General features: G+C 41.2%; 4 protein-coding genes across 7 annotated transcripts; 1 reads left to right on the plus strand and 3 right to left on the minus strand.

The window, feature by feature from the left end:
* Positions 1–576: 576 nt before the first annotated feature.
* Positions 577–13,723, minus strand: LOC143347239 (GTP-binding protein Di-Ras2). 3 transcript variants are annotated; one of them, XR_013080565.1, is made up of 5 exons: positions 13,238–13,722; positions 12,012–12,228; positions 9,216–9,434; positions 6,933–7,343; positions 577–6,654 (listed from the first exon to the last, which is right to left on the minus strand). XR_013080565.1 is itself a non-coding variant. In XM_076776258.1 (4 exons), exons 2-4 carry the CDS (start codon positions 12,147–12,149, stop codon positions 7,110–7,112), a joined length of 591 nt encoding a protein of 196 aa, XP_076632373.1. In that variant the 5' UTR covers positions 12,150–12,228; positions 13,498–13,723; the 3' UTR covers positions 577–7,109. The 3 variants fall into 3 exon arrangements, 2 of the variants coding, with proteins under 2 accessions (XP_076632373.1, XP_076632372.1); XM_076776258.1 differs by having other exon boundaries at positions 577–7,343; positions 13,498–13,723; XM_076776257.1 differs by having other exon boundaries at positions 577–7,343.
* A 371-nt stretch (positions 13,724–14,094) lies between these two features.
* On the minus strand, positions 14,095–15,103 carry LOC143347242 (ARL14 effector protein). Its single transcript, XM_076776262.1, has 4 exons — positions 15,027–15,103; positions 14,709–14,826; positions 14,372–14,637; positions 14,095–14,299 (listed from the first exon to the last, which is right to left on the minus strand). The coding sequence occupies exons 2-4, from the start codon at positions 14,784–14,786 to the stop codon at positions 14,215–14,217; spliced, it is 429 nt and encodes a 142-aa protein (XP_076632377.1). The 5' UTR covers positions 14,787–14,826; positions 15,027–15,103; the 3' UTR covers positions 14,095–14,214.
* Positions 14,818–17,441, plus strand: Hou (GID complex subunit 8 homolog protein Houki). Its single transcript, XM_076776256.1, has 3 exons — positions 14,818–16,433; positions 16,509–16,903; positions 17,265–17,441. The coding sequence occupies exons 1-3, from the start codon at positions 16,313–16,315 to the stop codon at positions 17,439–17,441; spliced, it is 693 nt and encodes a 230-aa protein (XP_076632371.1). The 5' UTR covers positions 14,818–16,312.
* Positions 17,442–18,190: 749 nt separating this feature from the next.
* Positions 18,191–19,565, minus strand: LOC143347234 (nucleoporin Nup35-like). Of its 2 annotated transcripts, none has more exons than XM_076776250.1 (3): positions 19,411–19,565; positions 19,140–19,247; positions 18,191–19,075 (listed from the first exon to the last, which is right to left on the minus strand). In XM_076776250.1, exons 2-3 carry the CDS (start codon positions 19,245–19,247, stop codon positions 18,245–18,247), a joined length of 939 nt encoding a protein of 312 aa, XP_076632365.1. In that variant the 5' UTR covers positions 19,411–19,565; the 3' UTR covers positions 18,191–18,244. The 2 variants fall into 2 exon arrangements, with proteins under 2 accessions (XP_076632365.1, XP_076632366.1); XM_076776251.1 differs by having other exon boundaries at positions 19,140–19,296; positions 19,411–19,460.
* Between the last annotated feature and the right edge of the window lie 263 nt (positions 19,566–19,828).

The following is a 19,828-nucleotide window of genomic DNA, read 5'->3' on the forward strand; positions in this document are numbered from 1 at the left end:
TGGGACGACGATGCGAGTCTGTTTAAGGGGGCCTCCGAAAATAGACGATTCTCATGAATATTTTCGAGAAAACTGTCGACGATATCCAAATAAACTTTATCGGGACGCGAGGTACCATCCTTAGACTTGCTGTCCTCGCGCGAGTTACTCGTGGACCCCGGAAAAAATATTTATTCGATCACGGTACAACAAAATCTGTATTCTACGACTTCTGTATTGGAATTAAAACCTAATTTTATACGGGAATGGTGTGGACGGCCGAAGTCGAAGGAGTTGGTTAGAGATATCAACGCGTAGCACAAGATGAAGTAGGTTTTTACATTTGGAGTGCAAGTTAAACAATACGCTCCACTATCGATTAGAAAAACAATGTGGTTTCGACGGATGTAAGACAATGCCTGTATGTAAACTTTCTAAATCGATGGACAGGTCGCGGAGACGGTGCTCCTACAAAATGGCCGCTTGGATCACCAGATTTTTGGAGAACGATAAAGCTGAAAGCTTGCTCTCGTGTGACGTTGAGGAGAATTTAAACTCGTGTACGAAAAAAGAAGTAACAAAAGGATACGCATTGTGCAGAGCTGGAAAGACAATACTCGATCTGTGTCTTTGACGAAAATTTGTGTCCGTGACTTTTCAGCTTTGCAAAGTAGCGAGGAATGACGAGGAATGGAAACGACGTCGATGGTTCGAGTAAAAAAGTCTGTTGCCAAGAATCAAGATTGTATAATTTTCGCGATTTATCCTTCACGAGTACAGATTTCGTAGCCGATTAAAACGGTTTGAGTGGATAATAATGAACGAGCCGTCGCAACAATAAAATCGGTCATTCTATTCGTACTCTTTCGCTAAATATTTGAAACATTCTTCGTGCCATTCTAGACGCATTCTATCTCGCGAGTATACACAGTGGAACGCGCAGCCATGATATGTGATTCCTTCGTTTCTCTTTGTGAGTGATCGATCAAAGGTGGGGATTAAGCTCTATCGAGATTCGTTTGATCCATTGACAATTCCCACGACTTACAACTGTGTATTATTGTAACGTTTGGACCTGAGCCTGAGATTCAATGGCTATGGTGATATGATATACTGATATGATTATTTCGTTGATACAACACGTTCGACTCCGGTAATGTTTGTCAGATTTTCGTCGATCGTATTCGTCGAACGTCACTGGCGTGCCCAAAGCACCGAAAGGGTTACAATAAACTCTATTACTATGTATCTGTTTACATTGTTTCGAGTATGCCCCACCTTCGACGCGTTCGCGATTTAAAATTCCTTAATCCTTAAAAGACTTCTTCTTTACATCGATGAATTTTCTGCGGGAAAGCGAAGTGTAGCAAGCATGCTCGTGGTCGTTACAATCTTTTCGTTCTATCGTATGAACCAACGAAGACACGGATATGAAGAAAACTTGTGTATGGTGTTTTTTAAAATCGATCACTTAACAACAAGCTTAAGCCTAAGTAAACTCCATAAATAACGGACAACGGAATTTTTGGCACGGACGACCTCGTCTCTCTTTTCTCCGACCGGAAGCCGTTATTCGAAGACGAACCGGGAATTCGCGCCTTTCCTAAAGACCGTTCGGACAAATTACGCTACTGGAAGATCTCGCGGAGAAACGTATGACAGAAGAAGTTTCTACTAAACTCTAAGCGGTGAAGATTTGAAAATTCCGGCCGCTGTTGAGCATCAGTCACACTTTGCCACCGATATCTACTACTATTTGTGTTTCTTAGATTGCTTATATTATTCAGAATCGTTCGCATTCCTACAGTAAGGGTACTTCTAATATTTCGTCTCCATTATTTTTTGGTATTTTACTTCTTTATGTTCCGTTGCTACTTTCGTGCTATTTTTCCCTTACTTCGTCGATGCTATTTTGTCAAACTTATCTACTCAATTGACTTCGTCGTCGTAAACGTGAAATTCAGAAAAAAGTATAGAGAAAAATCCTTACTGGATGGATACGAACCTGCGTCGTTCCGTTAAGAATCAAAAGCTCTAGTCGCTCTGTCGCTAATTAAGCGTTACAATTTTCTATCACATTTTCTAGATACTTATAATACTTGGATCCTTCGTGTTCTATGGTAATTATCCTCGATACGATAATACTTTTTTTTTTCTCTTTTCTTTAACAATTTCTCTATTAATTTTACTTATTTGGATCCGTTGTCTCCATAGTATTTTCTTTGCAGTAGTCGGAAACGTCTGTCTCCGTCCTCGAACAACGGCGACACCGATCCGTCGTTGAAATATCAAAGTACGCCGGACGTTTCTGGACACACAATAAAAAATAAAGCGTAATATCGTTCGAGATCCATCGAGGTCTGTATATTCGTGGTCGTGCGTGCCGTGGCTATCGATACAACGCGATAAAAGTTTGTGCTCTCGATGTACGCTGTTCGGCTCGGCGACTGATCGACGATCTCGAGCGCGCGACCGATCCATCGCGCGTGCGCAAACACAGACAACGGCCCGCGTTTGTCGGCGTCGAAAGCGGGGATGTTCGATTCCGAATCAATTTTCCAATAAATTGATCCTCACGAAGACGACTATCGGTCTCTTAAACCTATCCTCGTACATCCAATTCCTATCGATCAAGAATCGAATCTCGTCCAACCTCTCGTCGAGTAGAAATTTCGTTCGATAAGAATTATCGTCGCGTACTCGTTATTATAAGATATGTTCGTGCCAGTAGAACGATTATTTTCGAAAGCTGGTGACATTGCGTGTCAACGACCGCAAGATTAAAATGTTTTCTCGTAACGTTCGAAATATAATTATCACGAGAATCGAACATCCCCGGTCGAATGGAAAGAAATCTTCGTCTCGGCGGTTTCACGCGAAACAAACGTCGAACTTGATCCCTCGAGGATCGCGACCCTCCTTGAGATATAGGACGAATCGTTAGTACGCGAGACGTTTTAAAACCGGCTAAAAGGGACCACGTCGAGGTAGTCGTATCGTAAAAAAGGGGTAGATAGAAAATCGAATTTCTCGAGAGAGAGATAAAAGTCGTCAAAAATACGGAAACGGGTCGAGCGGCCGCGTGCCCCGAAGGATCCAATCGAAATCAATGATCGCAGAATTCTGCAAAGACGCGAAAGGAACGGAAGTCGACCTACCGTCGCGCGGAAGAAGCTCACGATTCGTGTGTTAATCACATCGATTGGCCCCGAAAAAATCAGAGGATACAATTTTTGTTAAACTTCTAACTTTTGTATGCACGTGTTCATGTACGTGTGTTTATGTGTTTGTGTTTGTGTGTGTGGTTTCACGCGACCATTTCTTTTTCTTCTCTCGCCCAGAGCTCCTGTCTTAGCCTGTCGAGGGTCGATTTCATAAGGTCAGATTCACCTTTGACTAGACCTTGGTTAATCTTGCCTCTAAATATAACAGCGAATACGTGTCAATGTACATTAAAGCATAGATATCTGGTTGTCAAAGAATCGACACCGAACCTGCAACTGGATAATTTCATCGTGTATGCCTAGTAAAATACGAATAAAAACGATTCGCGCTTAAAATAAACGTTATAATACAATTAAAAATTGGTATCGGTGTGAACTGATCGTTTCTAATCAACGGGTTAAGGCAGCACGCTAGGTTATATCATTATTTGAGAAAAGGATCTCGTAAAAAATAATTGTCAATTTCGCCATCCCGGATAACTGAAACGGTGCAAATATCTCGAACGGCTGACGCCCTAACTCGAATATAGAAAATCTTATGTACAATTTACATATATGCCTAGGAGTTTCGTCGATTGACTGTACGAATAGTAAACGAAGCTGTCCCGTATACTATTATTAAAATCTCTATGAAAAGATTCGCACGAGCCACCTTTCAGCGAAGGTTTGCGTTTTCGTTCAGCGTCTCCCAGGCTATAAGGCATCCGGAAACCAACCGTGGCATTTCTTTAACGGTAAAATGAAAAATTGTTCGCCCTTCCTTTACGCGAAAGTTTCTTCTAATCTCTACTATTACCATGCTTTCAGAGATTCGTTAGTTAAAATAGTATTAGTATCAATCTTCACCGCGTCTCTATTATCCGTAATGTTTTTAACAGTATAATGAAGTGTTTGTCGACGTCGATCGTCTAACAGTACGAAGAAGAAGCCATTACCAAGATTTTAATATCCTTTCATCGCTATTTCTTCCGACAATGCAATCTACTTAGTATCTTGGACGAAGATAGATCTTGTTGACGCCATCTTTCTTTCATCGTTAAAATCTGTATTAAGCCTTAAATTATTACCAATGTTAAAACAGATCTTTCCTTAAAGCTTTCCTAATATCTGTATCGAGCCCTACGTCGACGCGAAGAACAAATTATTACCACGAGTTAATCTACGTTTATAGTACTCTACGTATTCTATGTTCATTGCCCGTTTGCTTGTCGGAAGCAAGATAATACAGACACCACGGGATTTGGGAAACGCTGAAACGGTATGAAACCGGCCCTCGTTTCGCGCGTATCTACTTAACAACAACCATCTCGTCTGCTCAACAATTACACGGGATATGTCTCTCCCTGCATCTGCCAATGTTTACGTTCCCGTAAAACAACCGCTAGCGTTCGGTGGTACATAATAATATTAATAATCGTAATAATCGTAATAATCGTAGCGAAGACGATCGATCTCTATCGAATTATAATATCCGCGGTACAACTCTCGTCTCTTTGACAAAATCTGCGTTGGGCAGAATGTTTTACCCTTAAAGCTATAGTATGAAGCTGTACGTTAAGACGAGCGGACAGACTAGCAAATATAAACTGACTACAAAGTGGCTGTAACCTTAATTCGTTGATATCCACTAAGAAGGTTTAACCATTGCTCAGTCAACGACGACTATTGCCCAAAGTTCTGGTCTATGTTCTGTCCACTCGCGCCTCGCGGGATAAGCGTTCGTTTCCGCCATCGCAGAAACGTCGCCAGGAAAGAAAACTATCGTGACGGTCGATATTAATCCCTGACCGAACGAAGAATAATCTATTACCGAAGTTTAAATAGATCTTTTTGAGGGGTTCGCGACTGCTTTACTAATATTCGTATCAATTCCTGACAATGGGAAGAAGAAACTATTACCAAGGGTTTAACCGGATCTCGCGGACAATGTACCGACAGGAAGCGGAGACAAATTGTCGAAACCGATGAAGAGAGATCACGTCCAACGTTGGTCTATGTGTGTCCGGGGAGTGATCTCGAGCCATCGACGCGATTTTTGCTCGTTTCGAGTGGGCGCCGGATCAAGCGGGGCCCAATAAAAATGTCAAAAATTCCGAGGACCGAGAATCGCCGGGGGGAAAAAATTGTCTCGAACTTTTCTGGCCAAAGTACCGCGGCAATAAACGCGGCGAACGAAAATCGTCGAGGGGAAAACGAGCCCATCGCGACGAGTCCCTTTAATTAGCGTCTCTTCGTAAAGACTAACACGCTTGCGGTTCTACGTGTGCACGACATACAGGAGGAAAACACTAAAATCTGGGTCAACGCGAGAAACGCGTGTGCCTAATGTATCTGTGTGCGTAAAGCCTGGTGTATGGCCGGTGTGTACGCTCTCTCGTGTAAATGTTCCTGCGCGCTCGAGTCTTCTGTTTCTGTGTACGTGTTTCTGAACTTTTTCGACGTGTCGAGTAATAAATCCTAATTAGCGTCGTTACAAAAACCTTACAACTATTCAACAAAAACCAACCTCGTAACAACTTTTATTTAGTTCTGTCGTTTTCTCGTTCGTGTGTTCGCCTCTTCTACGATCTTTCAAACGTACCCCCCCCCCCCCCCAGACCCCCCGTCGTTTTGTTCTACGGAGAAATGCCTACGACACCGGTACCCAAAGTCATCATGCAGTAGTCTCGGACAGTGCGACGCGACGATTTTCGTGAAAGAGCGGGTTCAACGGAACAAGTTCGGTGCCTCTTCTTATATTGATACGTGGTCGACTTCGCGCGCTTTTGTACTGATTGCTCTTTCAGAAAAATCCACCTGTTCGTTGGTCACGAAAGGGACGACCGCTTGTCGGGTGACGCGATCTCGACGTACGTAGATCCGTACCCCGGTACAGTCGGTGTCCAGGGCCGAGTCAAGGCATTGGACCCAAGGGGGCTAGTGTACTGCGCGTCCGCGAGAAGTCGACTAGCGGGAGTACTTTGCTTGCTCCACCCATCTTCTGAACCAGAGTGGGGATACAAGCACCAATGAAAACTCGCGAACGTGCAGTACCGTCGCCAGCTGGGGGGCCACGGACCGTAGCACTCGCGCGAAAGGCGAACGACGGGTCAGTTTGACCCATAACGAATTCTACATTGCATTCACGTTATTACATTTTCATCGAAGAAACGATTGAAAATGTAATAGCGAACGACGATTGCAGGTTTATTCTACGTTAAACTTCTCCCGGGATTTTCGCACATATTCCTATAACCCAGTGTTCGAACGAAATTTTAATTTGGCCCTGGTTCAGAGTCGGCCGATTCGTTCGGTACGATCCCTTCCGTATAGTAAGCTCGAGACAAATGGTTAAGGGCGCGTACACGACTGGCCTACCGAACGAGGCTGTTTCCCGACTAACGTGCAGAATGAAAAACGCGTGGTTGTCGTTGGTCTCGTGGAACCTAGGAAGCGGACCGAGTACATCGCTCTGTATCAAAATTAAAAAATCTATCAATAGTATAGAGTACATTCGGTTAGAAAGTGGTGGCGCAACGTGGGTCTAATGCATCGTAAAACAACGAACGTTTCAACAATCGGGACAGGTCCCTCCAAGCAACAACGGTGAATCATCGTCGGATCCTCGTTTATAATAGAAGATCCCAGACCTTCTGCAACAACTCTGAAGAGCATTGGACCGCGCGTTGCGCGACGCGTGATATCTCGCGGATATCTATCGTCCCTTTCGCTCACGCAAGTTTCGCTTACTTTACCCACTGATCACGTCGAGACTACAATGGACGATGGCCACGCCGGGTCGAGGAATGAGCGACAAACGTTTCTGGTATCGAATACAGAGAGAACGTTGCCCTCTTCGATTTGCGTCGTCTACGTACACCTCGCGTCGCAACATTCGGATATCCTGCCTATTCTGCACGCGGTTGGTTACATGACCATGCATTTCTCCTTAAGGCTGATCGCGTTGTTGCTCTGTACGGGCTGCAACGAGACCGATCGATTCTTCTCGAGCAACAACAGGTCCCGGAATAGGGCGTTCACGTTGTGGTTCGTCTTCGCGGAGGTCTCCAAAAATCCGCAGCCCCAGTTCGCCGCCTCCGCTGCACCCTCGCTCACGGACACCTCGCGGACCGATGGACTCTCGTCGCATTTGTTCCCAACCTGATGGAAAGCCAAGGGTACACATGCTTAGAAGGATCCCAAGTGGTATTGTTAGAAACAAGAAGAAAGAAACGTTGATCGAGAAGTTAAATACAGGAAGAGGTATTTAAACGGGACAGCAGGAATGAAAAGATCGGAGCCAAGCTTGGTTTCAAGGAGGACGCAATAATAATTTTTGAAATATATACCCCAGTGTATTAGGGATGTACAGTGAGGAGCAAAACTGAACCAATAATCACAAGTTTCGTATAAATCATTATATAATGCTAAGAATATAAGAGAATATTAAAAAATAAACATTATAGTTACTTTTATCACAGTTAAAAGTAACACAAGAAATTTTTTTAATAGTTAATATCTTCTCATTTGGCAATGAAAGAAAGAATAAATTGACTCGGTTTTGCACCACGTCCAATACTCGACAGTATTTAATATGTTATTTATTTTTAATATTTTGTCCACAATCATACTTTCTTTAATTTTCTGCGATAATCTGGAGGTATTTGTTTCCACTATTCTTGAATTCTGCTATACTAATGTATGATCGATGTTTTAAGGTCGGGGCTCTATGCAGGCCAATTCAGAACAGAAAATTTGTTAGCACTGGGCCAATTTTTTACACTTTTAGCAGTGTGCTTAGAGTCTCGGTCATGCATGAAAATTACGATTACTGAAGAGATGATCTGAAAGATAATCTTGTAAAATATCCTTGTACATGTACTAATTGATGATGCCATTAATTTGGTACTAAACGAAAAAGACATTAATTATTGAAAACGTTTCTTCTGTTACCTTTAACTGTGACAAAGGTAACTATAATGGTTCTTTTCTAATATTCTTCTATATTCTTAGCAATAAATAATGATTTATACAAAACTTGTGATTATTGGTTTTACGAGAACCCAGAAACGTCGAGAGTTTAATACCAGAAGCTACGATAACGTACTAACTTTTTTGTCATACGTTCACTGCGAACTTATGAATATTCAAACTATGTTCAATTTTTTCATGTGCTCACTTGGGGGAATATATTCATAAATAAGCCGGGACGAGTTTATTAGTGTGCTGCTGAATTAATAAATCCCGAAACACCGCCGTTTCCATCGCGTTCCTACGAATTTGTTTACTTCCGCTGTTTACGAAGTCGTACGATTAATCGTTGGCCTCTTACAGGGATCTAACAAAAGAAGAGCAACGATAACGCGTTTTAAAAGTTTCGATAACCTTGAAATATCATAGTGAAACGGCCTTGAAAACGATTATTCGCACCTTTGAACCGTGCAACTTGGTGCTTTGAAATTTTTTCTTCAAAAGCGATAGAAATACTTTGATCTACCCTTTTTATACACTTCGTCCTCGATACACGCACAGCGTACATTTGCATGTCGTGAATTTGTTAGGGTTTTGACACTCCACAGAAATCTTTTCGACGCTAATATTTGGTTAAAAAAAAAAAAAAAATATAAAAATAAACAACAAAGATTTGTAGTTCGCGCCACGCTGTTCGAATACCGCGAATACCCGGACGTTTGATTGGTGGAAATATTTGTGACGAATGCATAACATCCGCAGTGTATCGATCAATGCACGAAATATTCGTATAGTATTCGAATTGCGTTCAGAGTTGGACACGATCGTTAATAAATCGTTGATTGAATTAAATTCTGCCCAATTCTGATTCGAAAATGTTCGAAATCACCGACGTGGCGGAATACTGGAATATTCGAGAGATTCGACGAGCCCCAGTTCCCAAAAACGTGCCTTACTCGATGCATGGATTTCCGATCGCGGACGAAAACAATAATCCCTGGAGAGACAAAACTCCCAACCAGCAAATGAAAGGTGTAACCGCGAAAGAATGGCGAGCCTTACCAGCATTATAGGTATCTGCGATATGTCCTGTCCTTTGAGCTCCCTAATAATGGCCCAGATCGGTCGTAGTTCCTCGAGGCTTTGCCGTGAGCACACCGAATACACCAGGATGAAGGCGTGACCTTTGCTTATGGAAAGCCGCTGCATCGCGGGAAACTGATGAGACCCCGTTGTGTCCGTAATTTGAAGCGTGCATATGTTTTTATTACAGCTTATCACCTGAAATACCGCACCAGGTCGTCCCATTTGTTTCACTGTTCCCTCCGTCACGCGTCTCGTACACACAGCACGGGTCTCAACAGTTTCACTGACGAAGCATGTTTTCTTTAACATGGCCGTTCAGTGATTCGCGACACAACCGATGGAAAAACCGATTACAAAATCGACCCAGCGTTGCCCACCCGACGCGCAACGTAGCCAAATTAATAAAGTAAAACGGAATTCCGATTCTCTAAACGTTTCCTAGTTGTACGATGCTTGCAACGTTTACTTAATACGACGGACAAAACGAGAATAACAGTTTAGGACTCCCAGCGCTGTTTCGTATTCCGGGTCATATTGACCCGAGCAGTCTTTACACGACAAACCTTTTAATTTAAATTGAGGTAATTTTTCATTAGGTACGCGGAAAAGTCACGATTAAAGTAAATTTCATTGTAATTTAAAAGTTTAGACTCTAACTAGTCCTCCGTGGAAATATTTCTCCTCCGAATTCCTCACTTAACAATCGGTGTCCTTCGAGGAAAGTGTTCTGACGTTTCGCCAACATTGTAGCCTGCTTCTTCGGGGTTCGTATGACACGCTGGTACGACGTATCAGTGTGTCATTCGATTCCCGACGAAGGTAGCTGCAGTGGCGGAGAAACGACGGAACACTTTCCTCAAAGGACACACCTCACACCCGGAAACTTCAACCGGCATCAACTGTCAGAACCCGAGCCTCGAAAGCTTCAAATATCTTACATTGTTACTTATAACTTCAAACGCGAAAACGACCGTATCGAAACCACTTATTTGCTTCGACGTAATAAGAGAAGCTCTACCGCTAAATTCGTACAATTAGCAAACCGTTTTTTAAATTTCACCGGCGAACGTAGTAATTTGGCCGCTTGTGTGAAATAAAAGCTTCAACGATAACTGAACTAAATTAACAAACTTAATCTGATACGAAACGCCAATGTAGCACCTACCAATTAATAATGTATAAACGAATTAAACTCATATACTCGGTTGAGTAAACTAAATTATTTCGAGGTTAAAAAGTAAGTCGAAAAATGTACGATATAAAACCTTTTGTGCGAGACTTCGTTTACGGGGAAATGGGTTTTTAATTCGGTTAATTTTAATAAGGTTCGTACTTGTACAGGCTAATGGATATTCGACGCAGACCTTTTTCGAAAACGAAGCTTCGTACGAAAAATTTCATTCTACAATTTCGGTTAGCTTTTTAGCGAGAAATCGGTTTATTTCCAGTGGTATCGCTAATTACTGGACGGCATGCACTCTTTTCTTTTAAACCTTCGTTGACCTATCTATCGTGCTCACGAGTAGCATTGCATCGGTCAGTTAGTAGATAATGTAAATTTCGAACAATCGATGTTACAGATAACTTAAACTATCCACTAATTGACTGATCGTGCAATCCTAATACGATAAAGCTATCGATAAAGAAATGTTTCGATTAATCCTTATCTAAGCGCGTGAATATTATCACTATTATTCTGCACCGAATATTATCTCATACTTATTTTTTATTTACTAATGTATTAAAATCTACAAATGTAGCGTGTTCCGGGGGTTTCCTGTCAAACTGTGACATTATACTCTAAAAAGTTGAAAATTCTACTGAGATATACTCCCATTTAATGGGAAACCCTGAATACCGCGTACGAATAAAGAAGAATAGTAGATGTTTTACACACCAATCGACAATCGATATATCGACAAATCTAGTATCGATATACGATAACTCAAAACTCTACGGAGCAGCGACTGCAACTACCGTATTTTTTAAGCAAATCGATGCAGACGGTATATATTGTTACGACGATAATTTACAAGTTAAACGTATTTAAATAAATCGAATTGAATCTACAGGGCAGCCCTATCGACTCGAGTCGGGAATAAATTTGAAATGCAAATAAAACAGGCAAATGCTGGTCGAAAGGATCGACTGTTTGCTCGCGGTTTAGTTCTACGCGGATCTCGCAATTACAGAACGAGATAATGGTCGAGAGATGAACGATTAAAGCCATGATCTTGCATCATGTAATGAATCATCGGCAAAATGTCAGCAGTTTACGTCACGGTAGCTCCTGCTACTTATCTGATCTGGAAAATCTATTACCGCTGGCTGATACATGACGCACCTCTACTACTTGCATCGCATGTCCGATCCAATTCTACACTACTTGTTTCATTATCGACCCGCGCGATTGCCTCGTTAGCGATACGATGTCCCGTAATCCTGATTTAAAATAATAGAAAGGATCGATTCTCCGCGAAAAAATAAATCGAAAATGGAAATTGAAAATTGTTTGGTACAAGATTCGAAATATTCCAGCATTTCTGGGACGTCTCTACGCAGCGACGATTAAAAGTATTAAGCGTCCACAAAATCTTTAAATGCCCTTAGACAAAACGAATATAGATGTTGGAAAATATTTATCATAACTTAATACGCCGTTACTAGTTTACGAACGAATCTAAGACTTGGCTAATTCTAACTCGTTGTTACAACACGATAGAAGAGAGTACAAGACGAGGCATCGGATCCACGTGTTTTTATCGGGCTTACCTGCCTGTAAGTATCTTCGATAGTGGGGATATAGGACTCACGAAATGTTCCTTTCACGAAACGCAGGACGAGAGAACTCTTGCCAACGCCACCCGCCCCAAACACCACCACGCGATAGTCGTTGCTTTGCTCCGGCATCCTGACATCTGCCGTCCCGATGATGTTAACCCCCGTCAGTCGGGGTCCCTTCTGCGAGATTATCTAAACTTCAACCTATCTGTAGCATAACACACAAAGCAACGTGAAACGCCCACGACCACGCGGAAAGGTGTCGGCGACCCTCCACAACCCTACAATCGAGTTATTTTCTGCACCCTTCGCCAGCAAGTGTTTACATTGGCCGGTGTGCTTTCTAATTCCACCAATAATGATGTTTTCCGAGTCTGTCGCGCAGACGATAGAAGAACTTTCCGTAAATTTACAAAAACGTCCGTGAGAAACATCGAAGACTGGACTACAGAGAGAGAAAGAGAGAGAGTCATTAATGACTCCCAATTATAAACAGTCTACGAAGTAATTCAAAACTTCGCGCCTTGAACCCATCGCTACCAGCTTCCGACTTCAAAACTCAACGTAGGAATGTTTTCGACTTCGGGACCGATCCACGTGTTTGCCTTTCATTTTCTCGATTCCACTAGCTCGTGCTCTTCGTCTACAAAACGAGTACGAAGCACACAGAAGCACGTTTCATCGCTGGCAAGGGATTAAGAACCTGTTGTCCAAGCCCGACACGGATAAACACGTTCGAACATTAAAGCCGCTCCGCGGCAAAAAAAAGAAGAGGAGAAAAATACGACGTCCCCCCTCTCATACCTGTCACAATCCTCTTGTGACCTATAATCACGCGTCTATACCTGCATGTATTCAACAAGTGATACTTGAAAGAGCCCCTGTCATAGTCGAACAACATCCACCACGATATTAAAAATAACAAACGTCCATCGCGAAAGAAGAGAGCATGAGAAACCGAAGAACTGTTCGCAAATTTCAGTTGCACCTACGTTGAATCTAGCCGATAGCCGATCGGTGCTAAAGGTACACGAAGATCCGACCGGCACAGCCGGCAGAGATAGGTCTAAGCACGAGAAATTCTGAACCACGACCACGGTTAAACGTCAACGCGCCACGAGTCTCATCATCGGGGCGATAAGATCACCGGAACGTATTGACCCGCGTTGATGTGTCGCGGAGGGTCTAAAAACGATAAAGCGTAATTCTCTGTGAACCTGGCCAAGCGGAGGACGCTCTGGTGGGAGCTCCTCTCGGCGAAGAAATCCACCTGGACCCGGAGAGAACTGTGCTGCGCCTGGAAGAGTCACCAGCGTGTACCACCGCGGTCTTCTCGCGACCAGTAAACACCAGATGCACGCTGCGTGGCTACCAAGGTCGGGAAAGGTCTTTCCGTACAGTGACACCTTTTACGCGAGAAGACACTGCGAAGAAAAAGGAGCTTCCTCGAGCCGGGTGGTCAGGAACGGCACCTGACCTGGTACAGAGTTCTTCTTCAGCGGTAACTTCTTGCGGACGTAGTTCGAGACACCGGCGTTGACTAGGACGGTTAATTAGCGGATCGATCGACGGATGTTGCGCTCGATTTTCACCGACCACAGGATCACCATACTCGCTTCTCTCCGGGCACTCGGTTGCGTGAACTTTGACGATGATTTCGAAGAGGAACGAGGCGCACGCCCTCCGCACCGGGGCTCGCCCCACTCCAGAGTAACGTGTGCGCGCACGGTGTGTGTGTATGCGCGTTAGGTACGTGCGCACTACGCCAAAAGTGCCGGGGAAAATCAATAGCGTTCTCGTGTGACAGTGCACACGCACGTGCATTAAGCGTGGCACGTCTCTATCGCTTCAAATCTACCCTGCTCTTCGGTGTTTCTCCTCCAGAAGATTCTCGTTGACCGATTGTGCGAGCCACGAAGCATTACTCCTGCCCGTGAATATCTACATTCTACAAGTTGGACAAACTACAATATCGCCCTCCAAAATACAGTATACCCGAGCGTCTACTTCGTTAGACGTCGTCGAGCTATGGGAATGAGGAAACGCCAATGTTGTCAATAAGGCAACATTGAAAAGGATACAAGACACGTGTATAACTTTATTGCATTTTCATACAATTTATGTAATCCTGACTTACGTACATCGACAATCATTTTTACCTTTTATCTCTTAACTCTACTCTTTGTATGTAAAATTATGAATCTTTTAACAAACGATTTTTTATAACAATATCACAACCTTCGTTCTCAATCGATTCATAGGTCCATTTACGATTGCTCCTAATGGAAAATGTTCACTTTTAATTTCTATAAACAAATATGGTTCTTCTAGAATTCTCTTGTATACTAAACCTGCATTCGTGAGCACATTTTGTGGAAGAACATTTGGGACAGGGGAAATGGCATCCTGAGCAATTCAAATATAAACAATCGCACGGTTCCTCCCCTGTTTCTATGTAAATACCATTTTCGTCGTACAAAGCGTGTCTTTTGTGACCCTGGTATAACCGTCGATGTAGTTTACGCTTCTCTCTTTCGCTATGTTCTGGGTCAAAATTTCGAAGAAATTTCTTCGTTACGCTATCCACAGCTCTTTGTCGCGAACCTCGAGTGACTCTCTGAAAAATAAACAAACCCATACAGCAGTGGCTGAATACTATTCGAAACCATCCTAACCTATAAATCTTACTCGCTCAGCGCGCGGTGTCTTCTCTAAGCTCAACTGCGAGGAACTGTCACCACCGGAGGTCGAATTTCCTGTGTCCATCTTTCTTGTTCGAGCTTTGATAACAATATATTTAACCTGTCTATAATTAAAAATTGGAATGCGCAATATCAGACATAACCTCCATCTTGCAAAGTGTCAGTGGATACATCGAACGATTGTAATTACATATCGCGCCCGTATACAAGCACAACAAAAGATACAGAACTTTTAAAACAACTTAATTAAGAATTTTTAAAATTCAATAACCTTAACCATTTGCGCGTTCGTCTATATACCGACCTTATTAACGAACTACTCCAACAGAGGGCTAAAACTCAACGTTAATTGTTGTTGAGTTGTTTCCCGCCTGAATGCGACTTCCGATATGATCAAAATGGCGGGATGCTCTGCTCTAAATAGATACGAGTTCGATAGAAGTTTTATAAGTTTTTATTTGTGTATAATGTTACAGTTTTGCAGTGCAGATACAGATTAAAATATAATCATCAATCTAAGATGCGTCGGAGTTAGATTACACTCCTGGACGAAGCACAATTTGGAAAACAACACGATCATCGAGTTTCCTTCATAATTCGGCAAGTGATTTGATTCCTAGATAAAATATAGTCAAAGAATAGATACATAAAAAGGTGTCACTCTTTAGAGGTACCAGAAATTTCTGCATGCCGCGTTCTTAGATTATACATACTTATAAATGCGACTCATATTAACGTTATTGTACATTCTACGTGAACATGATTGACAAAATGACAAAATTCTTCAGTGTTCCGCGAGCATAAGCTATGTTACGATCCGGGAAGTCCCCGTAAATTCTCACAACGTTATTAAAAACCTGGAATTCCCTATCAGTGGTCCAGACTCTAAAGTGTTTTTCTTAAATGTTCCTAAAGCTTAGGAAGCGTTAGAATTCTCCTGGTAACTATACTTAATGAGGAATAAATAAGAGTCTTACGTATTATCTAATAAGTTTTTAGAATCGTTCTAGTAAAAATACGTTATTCCATCGTACAAAGAAGAACGCAAAATTCAATTATGCTATCCAAGTAAAATTTTACAGAATTCTGGACAAATCAAGATTCAATTGTTAGTTAAAATAATCGATTTAAGTGATCAAAATTGCCTAAAAAAGAACGACTTTCTAAAAAATCAATTCAAAATCGAAAATCCCTATTGTCAATTTTCGATACATATAAAGACACATTTTGCACAGCGACTTGTGTATGACTATTAACGTTGTATCCATTATATCTTGACCGCGATTTAACGCCGACGACGTTGAAATATTTTCAAAATAACTTCAATTCGCTCGAGCATTCTGTTTTTTGCTTTTTACATCGAAAAAATATTCGATCTACTTCGACAGTAGGCTAAATTTAGTTATATCATAAAGGTTAGCTTTGTTTCTTGGTTTTATTTACATTGCGTTCCGACACGGAATCAGCTGTTGTGTCAAACAGTTCTCGATATTTCTTTTGTAAGGTACCTCGTAACAAATCTATATTCGCGATTGTACTTTTGTTAAACATTTATTTATCGTAATCATCGATGCTAATTGCAAAAGAACAATGAGCTTCCCGGAGAAACAAGATAATATATCGAAGGATGAGTGGGTTGCCAAACTTGAAGAGAATTCTCACACGCAACGTGTTTCCATGAACAATCTAATTATGAATTATCTCGTAACAGGCAAGTCTGCTTTAATAGCATCACGTATGATAGTTTTAAACGTTCTTGTTGTAATTTTTTAATCGTGTCGTGTAGAGGGGTTCAAAGAGGCAGCAGAAAAGTTTCAACAGGAATCTGGAGTAGAACCTACTGTAGAATTAAGTTCTTTAGATGATAGGATTCGAATTAGGGATGCCATTCAGAATGGACGTATTCAGGAGGCAACGGACCTTGTAAATCAGTTGCATCCGGAACTATTGGACAATGACAGATATCTTTATTTTCATCTGCAACAGTTGCATCTTATTGAGTTGATTCGCACAGGCAGAATCGAAGAAGCATTACAGTTTGCTCAGGATCGATTGAGCGAAGCTGGTGAATCTGATGACAATATCTTATGTGAATTGGAGCGTACTTTGGCTTTACTAGCTTTCGACGAGCCACATAAGAGTCCTTTCAGTGATCTGTTACATCCAACCCATAGACAAAAGGTATTAATTCTTCATTATTATTTGTGGTTTATAAGTTCCTGGATAATGTTTATATCTATTATATCTTGTTTATTCAGTTGCTTTAGCTATGGTTACAAAATTTTTTACCTTTGTTTTCTTTAACCAATATTGTTTAATTTTGTAATTAATCGTTTGCGGACGAGTAGCCGCCCAAACCGAAATATTGGGAACCCGATGGTTGGGTCGGGTCGGATTCCCGAAAATGTTCGGGATTCTCGAAAGTATCGGGTTCTCGTATATCTCTAGTAAAAAGGCTTGGACGGCTATTTGCCGACACTCGCCCGCAAAGGCTTAATAATATATGTATCAAAATTATTTTGAATTTTCTATAAAACTATAGATAGCAAGCGAATTAAACGCAGCTATATTAAAAATGGAACACAGAGAATCTACAAGCCCACGATTAAATAATTTGCTTAAGATGATACTGTGGGCACAAGATGAACTGGATAAGAAAAAAGTGAAATATCCTAAAATGACTGATTTAGGAAGTGCCACCATTGAAAGTCCAAAGTAATTTTAACAGGACATATTGTGGGACAATATCAATTTATTTATTAGTATGAGGAATGGATGTGTGATTGTACTATATTAATGTTTTACATATGAACAGGATATAAGAGAAAAACATAGACTCGAGCGTTTTTGTATAATCGGCATTTGAATCATAACAGTTGTTTATTTTTTATGAAAAACGTGTATAAAATTTCAATTATGCATTACGCTCGAATTTGGAGAGAGGAACGTGCTAATTACAATAGCATATTTTTTGTTCTGCAAATTAAGTCATTGTTGTAAGTCCCTTCTTACACAGAACGTGATTAATATTAGAGTTCGTTATAAGCTTGTGAAAATAAACATTTTCTAAGTAACATGCGTACTTTTAAAGACGAACCATTTCATTCGACATCTGTGCAATACGCGTACTTTTAAAGACGAATCATTGCAATCGTTATCCGTGCAATACGCGTGGTCGAACACCGCAAAAGTACTTTAAAAATCCGTTAACAATAGGCTATATACAGTATGGTATAGAGTCATTTCAACAGTGGTAGATAATTTAAGAGTAGAGAACAAATATAACAGAAATACAGCTTAGATGCGAGGTTGTGTGAGAATGGTTTGATGTTTATAAAGATTTATATTTCTATCGATGTAGTAAAAACCTGATAAGTAACAAACACTTTAAGATTATTTAATATTCCTCTCTCAAATTAGTATTGTTTATATTGTATCTGATTTTTATAAGGACAAAGAAAATTACATATTAAATAATATTTGTCATTAAAGAATAGGATTTACAATTATTTCTATTAGAGGCTACCATCCGAACACATATTCCATTGCTTTTGAAACTAAACCTGTCGATTTTTGCGGTATATTCTCTGGCGATCGTACTGATTGCGGACTTAAATGCTGGTTGTAACCAGCCGCCAGGGGTCTTGCATTTTGTATTCTAATCGATGTACGTGGCGTATTGTATTCTTGCGAGTGATTGGCCATTCCAAGACTCGAGAAACATTTGACGCTTCCGTTTATTTTAGAGTGATTTTCTTTGTCGCTTCCTAACACAACGCCCTCATCCGTGCAAGGTACCACACCGATCATTACAGACCCGGAAACGATATTTCCATTACAAGCAAAAGCTCTCTGTGCTTCTTGTTCCGAGGCGCATTTTAAATGTATCCAATTACTTTGCGCGTGCGGAGCGGGATGTTTGTCCACTACACGAACCCTGCTTGAGATATGAGCCAAAACCGCGTTCATGTCGCTCGGCGGGAAACCGAAAACAGTCACCCATTGCAAAAGACCTTGCGATTCATTTATATTAGGATTCATTGGGCTATCAGTAAATATAGAATTGTTCATCGAGTTCATTAAAAGTCTAGAATGGCTACAAGAAATGCTTTGATTCCCAGGTGATACGTAGGGCGAAGTATCGAATAATCCTCTAGTCGGTGGTCCACCGGTATGATCTTCCGTGGCTATTTGCGACGTATTCGGCGTATTAGCTCCGCCAAACACTGCCTTCTGACGATTAGTACGATAGTCTGAGGTACCATAATGTGTTAGTGGAGATGCTAGACTATTGTGCCCAAGGTGAAATTGCTTTGGAGTATCTTGGGGGTTAGTCTGGTTTATTTTAGAAGGCTGAAAAGTTAAAGACGTTGCGTAGTAAAATCGTTTGCATAACATTATTTTAATTTTTACTTACTGTTGTGGTGTCTCCCAAAAGAAAACTTGGAAGATATGCAGAAGTTCCTGGACTTCCAGGACTTTGTACAGGACTTCCAACAGGTGATCCCAATGCCATAGGTTCCATCTAAAATATCGAAACTCTTATTCGAGCAGTTGGACAATTAAATTGCAATCTAAATATTATTAATTTCACTTTATACTACTATATGCATGATTGTTGAGGTTATAAGTACTAAATATTTGAGTACGTCCGTATGAACGATAAATTAATTGAAGAAAATACGTACTTTTTACCACGTACTATATTAACCTAAAAAATTGTAAGATACACAAGTGCAGTGTACGAACACTAAACGTTTACAACCATTCGGACGTTTAATTTCAAATAACTAATAGTACTTGATTTTGACCAAGAGATAGCAGCACCAGACGGCAAACCGGTGCCCAGGGAAAACAGCTCCTCCATTTTTGCAACGGACAGCTTCATGGATGCAAGTAAGATGGCGATGTGAGTCTTTCCTTCTCGTTCTCGAAACACCTGAAATTCGACGCGTCAACCGGCATATGAATTCGAGTCTCAACTACCCAGGTATCTTTATTTTTCGCCTTATGTATGTCAATTACACCATAAACGAGGTAGAGAATAGACCTATCGTTCAATGGGACTTTGTGACGCATGAACTGATATACCAACCTTGTAAAATA

This window comes from Colletes latitarsis, chromosome 10 (assembly GCF_051014445.1).
Source record: "Colletes latitarsis isolate SP2378_abdomen chromosome 10, iyColLati1, whole genome shotgun sequence".
Taxonomy (NCBI): domain Eukaryota; kingdom Metazoa; phylum Arthropoda; class Insecta; order Hymenoptera; family Colletidae; genus Colletes; species Colletes latitarsis.

Coding starts and splice junctions, on each gene's coding strand:
- LOC143347239 (XM_076776258.1), bottom strand. CDS start 12,149: ATGCCGGAGCAAAGCAACGACTATCGCGTGGTGGTGTTTGGGGCGGGT. Junction 9,435..12,011: donor TCGAAGATACTTACAGGCAG/GTAAGCCCGATA, acceptor GCGGTATTTCAG/GTGATAAGCTGTAATAAAAA. Junction 7,344..9,215: donor CGCAGATACCTATAATGCTG/GTAAGGCTCGCC, acceptor GCTTTCCATCAG/GTTGGGAACAAATGCGACGA.
- LOC143347242 (XM_076776262.1), bottom strand. CDS start 14,786: ATGGACACAGGAAATTCGACCTCCGGTGGTGACAGTTCCTCGCAGTTG. Junction 14,638..14,708: donor AGACACCGCGCGCTGAGCGA/GTAAGATTTATA, acceptor TTTATTTTTCAG/AGAGTCACTCGAGGTTCGCG. Junction 14,300..14,371: donor AAATGTGCTCACGAATGCAG/GTTTAGTATACA, acceptor ATTTTCCATTAG/GAGCAATCGTAAATGGACCT.
- Hou (XM_076776256.1), top strand. CDS start 16,313: ATGAGCTTCCCGGAGAAACAAGATAATATATCGAAGGATGAGTGGGTT. Junction 16,434..16,508: donor TATGAATTATCTCGTAACAG/GCAAGTCTGCTT, acceptor CGTGTCGTGTAG/AGGGGTTCAAAGAGGCAGCA. Junction 16,904..17,264: donor ATCCAACCCATAGACAAAAG/GTATTAATTCTT, acceptor ATAAAACTATAG/ATAGCAAGCGAATTAAACGC.
- LOC143347234 (XM_076776250.1), bottom strand. CDS start 19,247: ATGGAACCTATGGCATTGGGATCACCTGTTGGAAGTCCTGTACAAAGT. Junction 19,076..19,139: donor TTTTGGGAGACACCACAACA/GTAAGTAAAAAT, acceptor TTAACTTTTCAG/CCTTCTAAAATAAACCAGAC.